This window comes from Gouania willdenowi, chromosome 4, assembly GCF_900634775.1.
Source record: "Gouania willdenowi chromosome 4, fGouWil2.1, whole genome shotgun sequence".
In the NCBI taxonomy this organism is placed as follows: Eukaryota; Metazoa; Chordata; class Actinopteri; order Blenniiformes; family Gobiesocidae; genus Gouania; species Gouania willdenowi.
Window position 1 is genome coordinate 30,931,809 of NC_041047.1, and position 10,849 is coordinate 30,942,657.

The following is a 10,849-nucleotide window of genomic DNA, read 5'->3' on the forward strand; positions in this document are numbered from 1 at the left end:
TCAAGAAGTTACGTTAAGTGGGAACAGTTACAGTATGCACCCACTGGTTAATGCTAGGTTAATGCTAGGCTAATGATAATGCTTGGTTAGTGCTAATGCTAGAATAATCCTATTGCTTGGAGAATGTTAATGCTAGGCTAATTCTATTGCTAGCTAGGCTAATACTAATGCTAGGTTAATGTTACAGCTAGGGTAATGCGAGGGTAATGCTAATGCTAGGATAATGTTATTGTTAGGCTAATGCTAATGCTATGTTAATGATATTGCTATGTTATTTCTATTGCAAGGTTAATGCTAATGCTAGGTTTTTGTTAATTCTAGGCTAATGCTAAAGTTAGGTTAATGCAAATGCTAGCTAATGTTAATGTTAGCTAATGCTAACGATAACATGCTAATGCTAATGCTAGCTAATGTTAATATGATTGCTAATGCTAGCCAATGCTAATACTAGCTGATACTAACTAATGCAATGCGACGCGGACCAGCACCTGCATCATCACTTGCATTTTCTCCGGGAAATGCAAATATTCTCGTATCTATTCTATTCTGCAGCACCTTGTGCAATGTGATTGCCAAAAAGGGGTACATGTACATGTAAATGGAGGATATTGCAGGGAATACTCAAACATGTATTGATCAATTTCAAAATAATAGGATGAATTAACCACAAACTAACAATAATATTGCTCAATAAAATACTGTCCTTCCTTGTGATTTTATGAAACAAGATTGATTTATGCAGTAGAGGACATCTAATCACAATAATAGTTAGCTATATTTTATAAAAAAGACAGTATTTACTTAGTAATGAAGTTATCACATGAAGGTTGCATTGTTGTTGTTGTTTTTATTTCTTTCAATGCACTTGTTATTCTGAATTTGTGGATAAGCCTTAGGCAACATGTTGGAGACACAGGAAGGAGTTGAGGAGAGCTCAGATACACAGAAGCATATGAAATTATGATATGAAAATGGGGTACTCCTGATTTGATAAAAATGCAAAGAGGGTACACGGGACAAAAAAGGTTTGAAACCACTGCACGACAAGAACTGAGTAAACAGCCTTTAGCTTATTTTACTCACTTTACAAGATCGGGTCCAAAGAAAAAAACTTTTATCAACATGACCTCAAACCAGTTTAGCCTCAAAGAACAAAGTAAAAACGGCTTCATTTACAATCAAAGTGAAGCCCAGCTCACATGGAGCTGAAGCTGAAGTGCAGTGCAACACAATCCCTCATCTACTAAATGGAAGAATTTAGAAGTACATTTCTCAATGTTTGTTTTACATCGGCGTGAATTTATCCTCCTCCACAAACGCCATGTTTCGAACACCATCACGTGCTGATCCATTTTCTATCCACATGTTGTCTTCAGTTTCCTCGTAGCTCTGCTTTTTGCTATAATGAGAAGACGGATCATTGCAATCACTCTGTCTAAATCATCTATTTCACCATTGTTTGCTCACCGTTTCTTTTGGACTGCAGAAGACACAAATAGAGCAATGATTCCAGCAACGATCAAACCCATCACCACCCCAAAAGCAATGAGCCAAGGAGGGCTGTCGTAGGTGACTGGAGCAGCTAGGGTGGGATGGATGCCGATAAACTCCAGGGTTTCATCGCTCAGCAGAAAGACACTGTTGATACGACTCCTGGACTTTCTGATGGAAAACAACAATCACAAGAAAATACACAACACAGAGTTATGACCTACTAAAGCCCATCTCCCTGATTACCTTATACTTAAAGGCACACAGCAGACTTTTTGACCTAAAGAGTTGACCCATATTAGTTATTTTAAATGATTCCTCAGGCCAATATACAGCTCTTGACAGTATCAATGCTCCAAGCGGGGCTTCCCTCTTGAAATACCGACCATGTAAGTTTGGAGAGATGGACCTTCTTTGGCCAGGTCATGTGACCAGGAGAATGCCTGGAGAATGTATCACTTTACGGCAGTCACCTGACCACAGGCTCGGATATACTCATTGGGCAAAAGGTGCTTTCACACCAAACACGACTGAAGTGACTGAAGCGACTGGATTACATTAAAATCAATGTAAATGACGCGACCTCAAGTTATCCCCCCTCAAGCGATGTGACTTGTGTGATTTTTTTTTTTAAACCTTGTCTGCACATGCTGTCAAAGGTCAACACTACAAAAAGTGCAATCTTTTTAAGACGACAATGCATGTTTTGTTATTGCAATTAAATAAATGAATGTATTTTATTGCATAATTGTGACCATCACCAGCCCTCCCTAAGGAAGGGTAAGAACACTTTATTAAAAGGAGAATATCAAAAGAGAGGGCAGCGTTACACCTAGGTGAGGGGGCGGGGGCGGGGGGGGACAGGGGAGGAGAGACTTGAGGTGGTAAATGGAAAGGGTGGGGAAGGGTTGTCCTCTGATTGAGAGGTTGGGGGTTCGATCCCAGTCTATACCGGTTTATGTGTTGAAGTGTCCTTGGGCAACTGAACCCCAAGTTGCTCCCAGTGGTTGACTAGCGCCTTGCATGGCAGCTCTGTCCCATTGGTGTGTGAATGTGAGTGTGGATGGGTGGATATGTAAAGTACTTTGTGACCTCTCTCTGTGAAAGGTGCTATATAAAAAACATTACTTACTTACTACTTACACCCCCACCCACACCCCCGCACCCAACCCCCCGAGGGGAGGGCCCAGAAAGCCCCCAGCCCGTGACCCTAGCGGAGGAGCTAAGGCCCACGCCCAGCAGATGGTCAGAGCCACGCCGAATGGGCAGCCGTCGGGCCCAGAGCCAGCAGGGTCCGGACCCCAGGCCGGAAGGATCTGGAATAGAAGCAGCACCTGTAGCAGCCTGCCCAGGAACGACGACCACATCCCCAGCCGCCTAGGGCACCAAGGAGGACGCTACGAGTCACCCCGCCGGCCCCCAGGCGCACTGACCGAGCACCCCAGATCACCCTTCATCCCCTCCCTTCCCCTTTTTCTGAAGGTCATATTTATGATACATAATGTATATCAATGTTTTTCCTGTACATAATAATCAGCCCAGGTTTGTGGTTGCTGTATCATAAGCTGACTCATGGAGGACAACAGCATCATGTAAGTGTACAGACTGCCAGTCCATCACTGTATCACTCACACACACATTCAGGCCTACTTCTGACCAGAGACTCTAATGAACAAAACACACTGTACTGCATGCTTCAGGAATGTGCTGAGAGAGAATGAGTAAATTCCTCCCAAGAAGATCAAGGCCAGGATTTCTGTGATTCTTAACTTTCTGACAAACACAGAGTTAACCTCTGCCATTCAGCAATGGCTTTAACAAGGAAATACATTTTTCAGGTTTAGTATATAAAACACTAAGATGGAAATACATGACACATGTTGTTTAATGGTTTGTTATTCTTTCATTGACCTGTAAGTACATTAGCTTGTTTGTTCCTTTCCTTGTCTTTCAGAAAAGCTTCAGTGTGTTTGTTTTAAAGTCATTACCTGATAGCATTCTCCACATCTCCCCTCTGCACCAGAGTGCTGTTACTTCCAGGCGCCGTCACCACAAACCAGAAGGAAACTCTGGGAGTCTCCTCACACACGATGATGTTTGACACTCTGGTGATTTTCCACATAACAATAAAGACCACATAACAATCGTAAAAGATGAGTCACTCATCTCATTATGGCAAAATAAAAAGGCTTTATTGTGCTTTCTATGTGGGAGTGTTCACTCAGCACTCTCTGCACTGTAAAAAGGATGCAGAAAAAACAAAAGTCTTACTCAAATTTGTGTTCCCTGTGGTGATTCCTCATGGCAAAAGCCAGGGTGGATTGAAAAAGGAACATTTCATTTTCTGTCCAGTTATACTGCAAAGTACACAAAAACAACATCTTAAACTGGGCAGTTAACTAGTCCGGTAGACTTTGTCCTCTCAATAAGTCCTGACATGCACTTTAAGGAATTACCAGTCAATGTTCACAACCCCACACTCCATGTGTCCATTTTATGAAAACCTTATTCACAAGAGGGTTTGTGTTTACTAAATAATATATACATAAATTATTATTATTACAGTGTGAAATCCTTTAAAATACTGTTTTCTAATTAGAAAGGGGGTGTTTCCATCCAAATGAGGAATTTTTATCCTCTACAAAGCCTGTATGTGAAGAGACCAGCTGTGTTGAAATAAATGAGGTTAAATGAATCAGTGAGATAAACAGTTTGATTACTGAGTAACACTTTACTTAAAGTTTTATATATAAGGCTGACATTATGCTGTCATGAATATGACATGCCTCATCATTAAGTGTTTTGTTACCCTAAACTTAACCCTTCGTTACCCTAACCCAGGGGTCACCAACCTTTCAGAAAATGTGAGCTACTTCATAGTTACTGTTTAATCAGAAGCGCTACCATTTTTAAAAAGAGCTTCTTAAATACTGTATTTTCACGTTTTCACTTTAATTAGATGGTAAGATAATGGAAGGAATGCTAGCAGTAACTTAAAAGGGTAGGACATTTTTAAATTTCAACATTAAACACTTAATTTCTCCAATTTTATTCAATTGTTTAATTTTCTACATTTCATAGAACATCCCCATGTTGCTATTTTACTAGCAACAAACAAACTACTTTTACTAATCGTAAAACATGTAACATTTGTAAAATCCACCTTGCGTTTAAAAAAAATATATTTTATTTACTGTATATCATATTATTATATACAACATACCACAACCGGTACACCAAATCTGCATCATTTAAAAACATTTGTCACAATGTTTCCCTGAAAATAAAATTTAAAGATGGTAAATTTAATACTAAAACTATATCCAAGCAGCAGTATTTCAAATTTACTAAGAACTAACTACATCTGTCATGTGTGTCTATCTGTGAGTTTGAATCCTGGAAAGTAAATCAGATTTTAGATAGTGCTCATTGGTGACTAGAGCTTCTGAGGGCCCCTCACATGGTCCATGAGGACTACCTGGGGCCTGCGGGCACCGTGTTGGTGACCCCTGCCCTAACCCCTAACCCTAATCCTACCTAACCCCCCTAGATCCCGATACTTAACCCAAAAATGCCAACGTAGCTCCAAAGGTGTCATAATTTAGCGAACAACACTTAATGACCTTATTCATGCTAATGACAGATAATGACAGTGTAATGTCAGCCTTATATATGAAACCTCAAATAACGTATGATCAATTACTTTCTCTCCTGACACCTGCCAATGGTACAATATAGAAGAGAAATGGTTTAAATTCTTAAAATTACAACTACATTTTCGTGAAGAAGGCTACTTTTGTATATTTTGAAGCATCTCTGATCTAAATGTAAGGCAGTAAGTTTGCTGTTTTACTCTGAAAGTTGCAGAACAAGCAAATTTGCCTCAAATGTATTTCTGAGTACAATTTCAATGTCCAATTGGATTTACTATACCATATACAACATAAAAGTCAACCCTTTTTCATACGCTTGCATTATGTAAGATCACTTTTTTGACCCATACACCTTTTGTTCCCATTAAGCTGTTTCCATACAATTGTAGTCTTGACTACTACTCCAAAAACTATCATATTCCAATAATTAACTTTCAAGGGCTTGTAGTGTGAAAATATACAATTATATCCTATAATAATTTACAGAATTATCATTTCAATAATTGTACATACATGTATAAATGATGTATTATTAGTTTGTTTTAAATTGTTTGACTTTATACGTACAGCTTCTTTTCCCAAAGCAGTTTTAATGCTGAGTCGTACTTTGTAGCCGTGCTCAGCATCTGTTCGGACAAAACATACATGATTAACATGTTAAACTTCATAACCTGCTTTGAAAAAAATGGGGCAACAATGAAATATTGATCCGTAGTAAGCAACAAAAAAAATCATCAGGCTTTGTGTGTAAGGCTCAATGTCAACACGGTGTCTCGTGCTGGTCCAGTAAAAGCTGCATTCCACACTAACACTGTAGGGTTAACAATCCTTAATATCCAACCAAGCTTTGACATTAACAAAGGCTTTGTTGATTGAAACACAACAAGAGATTGAATGTGAATACATAAAATAAACCAATAATCACCCTACCTTGTTTACAAAGGTCTTGTGCCAAGGCAGCCGACAAACAGAGCAGGAGCGAAATCCTTCCCAGCATTTCCCTGATCAGGAAAAACAAAATGATCTAGAGAAACTCTCAGTGCTGCGAGGAGGTCAGCACGAGGAAGTTGACGGGAATAGGTTTGGGTTTAATAGTTAAGCTGGGAGTGGACACACCTGAACTAACCCTGCCTCTGCAGAGGGAAAATATGGCAACAGCTAAAGCTTTCTGTGGAGACTGAGAAGTGGTTAAAGGGCTTTTGTTTGTTCAAGCTTCCACGAGGAGCCAGAGAACTCTACTGGACTTGAGAGAGGTCGATCGGTCTCACTGAGGGCTCAGACTGCTTGTGTTTACTCGGCACACCACTGTGTGTGTTTGTGTTCAGCGGCCATACACACTTGATAATTAATAGCTGTTGTGGTTCCTCCCACTGTTACAGAAACACAATCCAGTAGATGAACTGTCTACTAGGGGTGGACTGGGACAAAAATTTCTGTCCAGACCAGTCCACTACATTATCAGAGGACACCACGTACAAGTCGTTATTAAGTCAGTGCAGCTCAACATGTGGCTCTTTATGTCTTCATTTTGATTAATATTTCCCCAGAAAACCCTATAAACTTTTTTAACTCCTTTTTACCTGTTCTTTGGCCATTTTGCAAAGGCGTTCCTTTTTTCAGACTTTAGCTATCTTTTGCCAATAAATATCTCTTTTTTTCAAATTTCTGTCCATTTTTGCCAGTTCTTTTTCATACTTTTATCAAATTTTTGTCCTTTCTTTACTTTTTTTTTGCCACTTTTCATCCAAAAAACCTAACTTTCGCCCAATAAATTCCCTACATTTTGCCTCTTTTGTCACACATTTTGCCCTTTTTCACTATTGTTTGCCCCTTTTCGGCCATTTAAGCGACCCTTTTTTATGGGTCGACAGCCCAACAGGACGATGCCCGCTATGCCAGATGGCCAGTCCACCACTGGTGTCAACTAGGAATGTGTAAAAAAAAAAAAAAACTGTGAAATAAAAATCAAAGGTAAAAAAAATATGTTTCAAGAAGGGGAGTGATGACACAATCGTCTATCTGATCTGCTCGGAGAGAGCAGACATGATTTTACTCGCTCCGACAACACGACCTTGGGAGATTAACAGCCTGAGGAAAGAAAACTTGGGCCCAAGACGAAAAGAAAAATGGTTAAAAAAGGATAAGAACAGAAACGTGGAAGGAGGTTTTTACTAAACAAGATGTGAACATTGCATGTGACACATTCACAGACACAATAACTACAATATATGAAAAATGCAAATGCAATGAAAAAAAAAAAAAATACATTATATAAAAAGTATCTTAAAGACAAAATATTGAAAACAGAAACAAAGTCAACAATCTCCTAAGAGGGAAAAAAAAAGAGAAATAATACACTACAACACACAAATTCTCGCATTTAGGGCCTCACTTAAAACACTCCCATATCAAATACAAAAACGTTTCACATACAAACAAACGGCTTATGAACTAAGACATAGTAATGTGTTTACACAAGAAAGGGTTAATTCTAACATTGGAAAATACAATACAGCTATCAACAGAACAACCTAAGAATGTTTGACCAGAGAGACAAGCTTTGATGTAAATTTTCTGTGTTCAAAACAGGGGACGGGACTTAGATAAGCAATTTTCTTCTCTCGTCTCCTTTTTCGGCATGTACAAAAAAAAAACCATGTCGAAAATAAACTGAATAAATAAATAAAAAAAATAAAAATAAATGACAATTGACTTTCTTGCTTGCCATAGCAGCTTAGTGTTTACAAGAGATAGTGGATGCCCCATTGGTTGAAAATACAGCAGTGAGCACACGCTTGTCTGGAAACGAACCAAAGTGTGCTTGTAGCGGCCATTTTACAAACCATCTGAGCACTAAATCATCATCTAAGCAGAGGCTGAGACGGGCCATGGACTGAAAAGTTTGAAAAGTTCACTCTCAGGTGAGATTTATTTTTTGGTCACGTCTACGCGCAGCACCCTGTGCTAACACACTGATACCCTACACAGCAGTAGGGATGGAAAAACCTCGTTAGAAAACTAATGTGTTGTCACCAAGCTCTGCAGAAGCATTCAGCATTCAGGTGTATTGGAGCAGGGAGACATCTAAAAGTCTCAGGAATCCGGCCCTCGAGGACTGGAGTCCGGCAACCCTGATGTAATTGGATTGTTGGATCAATTAATCAATGTATCAATATGGTTCGATGTATTGTTACACCCCTAGCCAGCAGTGTGTCCTCATAACTGACTTACAGCCCACCTCCTTTCGCTCTGACTTCATCCATTGGGCAGACACGGAGGTTTGCCTGCCACCCGGAAATAAAGAACACAATGCTTCTGGTGGCTCAAATGGAAAAGGAGGTGGGGGAGTCGGTCTGTGCATGAACTGTTTGTGCCCCGAACAAGGATACTCATCAATGCCCTGCTGGCTTGCTGCACCTGCTCAAAGGGCCCCTAGCATCCTTGGTCACACATCTCTCTAGACTCCATCACTGGTCTACCTGTCTCTGGAGGTAAGACCACTATCTCTAAAATGACACACTTTATCTCTCTCGCTAAGCTACCTTCTGCAAAGGAAACAGCCATGGTTCTGCTGCAACAAGTGGTGCTTCTCTGCATGGTTTTCCCAAAGACATTGTTTCAGATTGAGATCCCCAGTTCATCTCTCAATTCTGGAAGGAATTCTGTGCCCTTGTTGAAGCATCAGTCAGCCTGTCATCCAACTATCACCCACAGTCCAATTGCCAGACCAAACGCCTAGTGCTGCCTCGTATTTCTCAACCCAGCTTGATGGAGCAAGTAGATCGGCTGGGTAGAGTAAACACATAATTCCCTTTTTTTAAGAGTCTGGAGAGACAGGTTGGGGTGCCATCAGCTCACACGCTAGTGCGGCACTGCCAGCGTGTGTGGAGACATGTCGCGGCCCCTTACACCGCACATGTGTATCAGATTCATAGAGCTTCCACAACGATCCTGCTATGTATGACCCTCACCCCTCACTCCGTTTCCTGGTATCTGCACATGGGATAATCCATCTGTGCTGTTTCCTGGTCTGACTACTCACCTGTGCATGATCATCTGTTCCTCTAAAGGTCTCAGTCTCTCAGATCGTCCAACTGTACTGTTGCTCTCGCTGACTGTTTACCTGTGCACTGCAAACAAGACTTGGATTAAACGCTCCAATCATTCCTTTGTCTCTGAGTCCAGAGTTCTTTCCTCATCCTCACACACACACACACACACACACACGCACACACACACGCACACGCAAACACACACACACACACACACACACACACACACACGTATGCACACACACACACACACACACACACACACACACACGTATGCACACACACGCACACACACACGTATACACACACACACACACACATGCACACACACACTCACACACACACGCACGCACACACACGTATGCACACACACTCACACACACACACACACACACACACACACACACACACCCACACAGTCGTCTCTATATCAAAAGCTGTTTAGTTAATTGTTCAACCAGTAGTAAAGTAATTAAGATTTGTTGTTGCAGCAGTTTAAAAGAAACTAAACACACACACACACACACACACACACCAAAGTAGGTTAGTGACAGAGGAAAGTCTAACGATCACTGCTCACATCAAGTTGAGTAATCAGCTCATAATAAACAATCTTTTGCTGTCAAACAATTCTAAATATTTTACTCTTAGAAATAAAAATAAAAACACCCTCAGTAAACAGTATAAACACACACTAAAGTACACACCCAGTACTAGAATCTGATCTATCAATTCCAACAATACAAATTAATTTAATCAAGAAATAAAGATGTTCTGTTGTACAAAGAAAAACATAGAACATTTTTTCAAATTAATTTAAAATTAATCATATTATGTCAGATCTGGTTTATTTTTGTGTAATACATATTGTATATATATATATAGTATGTATTATTTTTACTGCCAGGATCTGACTGTAAAAAGGCAGTGAAAATGGTGAGGAACTTAAGATTTCATTAATTGGCATTTATCAAGAAGATATTATTATTATATCTTGTTTTGTGTTGCATTCTCCTGGCACAACTATAAATATCATTAAGCAAACATGTTTATTTAAATATTTTTAACTTTTAATTTCTTCAAACTAAATTCACTGAATAATGAATAGGTATAATAATCCGTGATGTAAATTGCTTCTGAGATGGAAACTCCCCCTCTGACATCATCAACATTGAGCACAGATTTCAAACAACAACTCGATGCGTGTCAGAAGCAAAAATTGAAATTTAAATAACAACTACTGGTATTAATCCAAGGATATATGCGTGATTTTCTTTTGTAAAAAATAAAATGGTCATAAAACATATAATGCTGACAATGGTGAACACTTCCCTGAAAGACAAACTGTGCATTGTGTAAAGAACAGCTCAGGGAAGTCAAATGTAACATTAAAGAGGTTAGACCATGGATGTCAAACTCATATTCCAGGGACCAAATATGGAGCAGTTTAATTTCTAGTGCGCCACAGATTATAGGCGGTAAAATCAGCAATTTTATCATTCATGTGCCCTAGTTTGCACTTCCATGTATAATAGTATTCAAAGTATGTAAAGTATCAATATCCAAGAAATAAGTGACAAAAATCAGTCCCTGCAGAATCTTCACCTAGATTTTCTTGATGTTATGATACATTTTTATTTCATTTTGGGAATG

At 39.6% G+C, this 10,849-nt stretch overlaps 1 protein-coding gene across 1 annotated transcript; it reads right to left on the bottom strand.

Annotated features, from left to right (window-relative positions):
- Window positions 1-823: 823 nt before the first annotated feature.
- cltrn (collectrin, amino acid transport regulator) lies at window positions 824-9,358 on the bottom strand. Its single transcript, XM_028445319.1, has 7 exons — window positions 9,187-9,358; window positions 6,075-6,145; window positions 5,712-5,770; window positions 3,763-3,848; window positions 3,480-3,596; window positions 1,468-1,662; window positions 824-1,399 (listed from the first exon to the last, which is right to left on the bottom strand). The coding sequence occupies exons 1-7, from the start codon at window positions 9,198-9,200 to the stop codon at window positions 1,285-1,287; spliced, it is 657 nt and encodes a 218-aa protein (XP_028301120.1). The 5' UTR covers window positions 9,201-9,358; the 3' UTR covers window positions 824-1,284.
- Window positions 9,359-10,849: the final 1,491 nt, after the last annotated feature.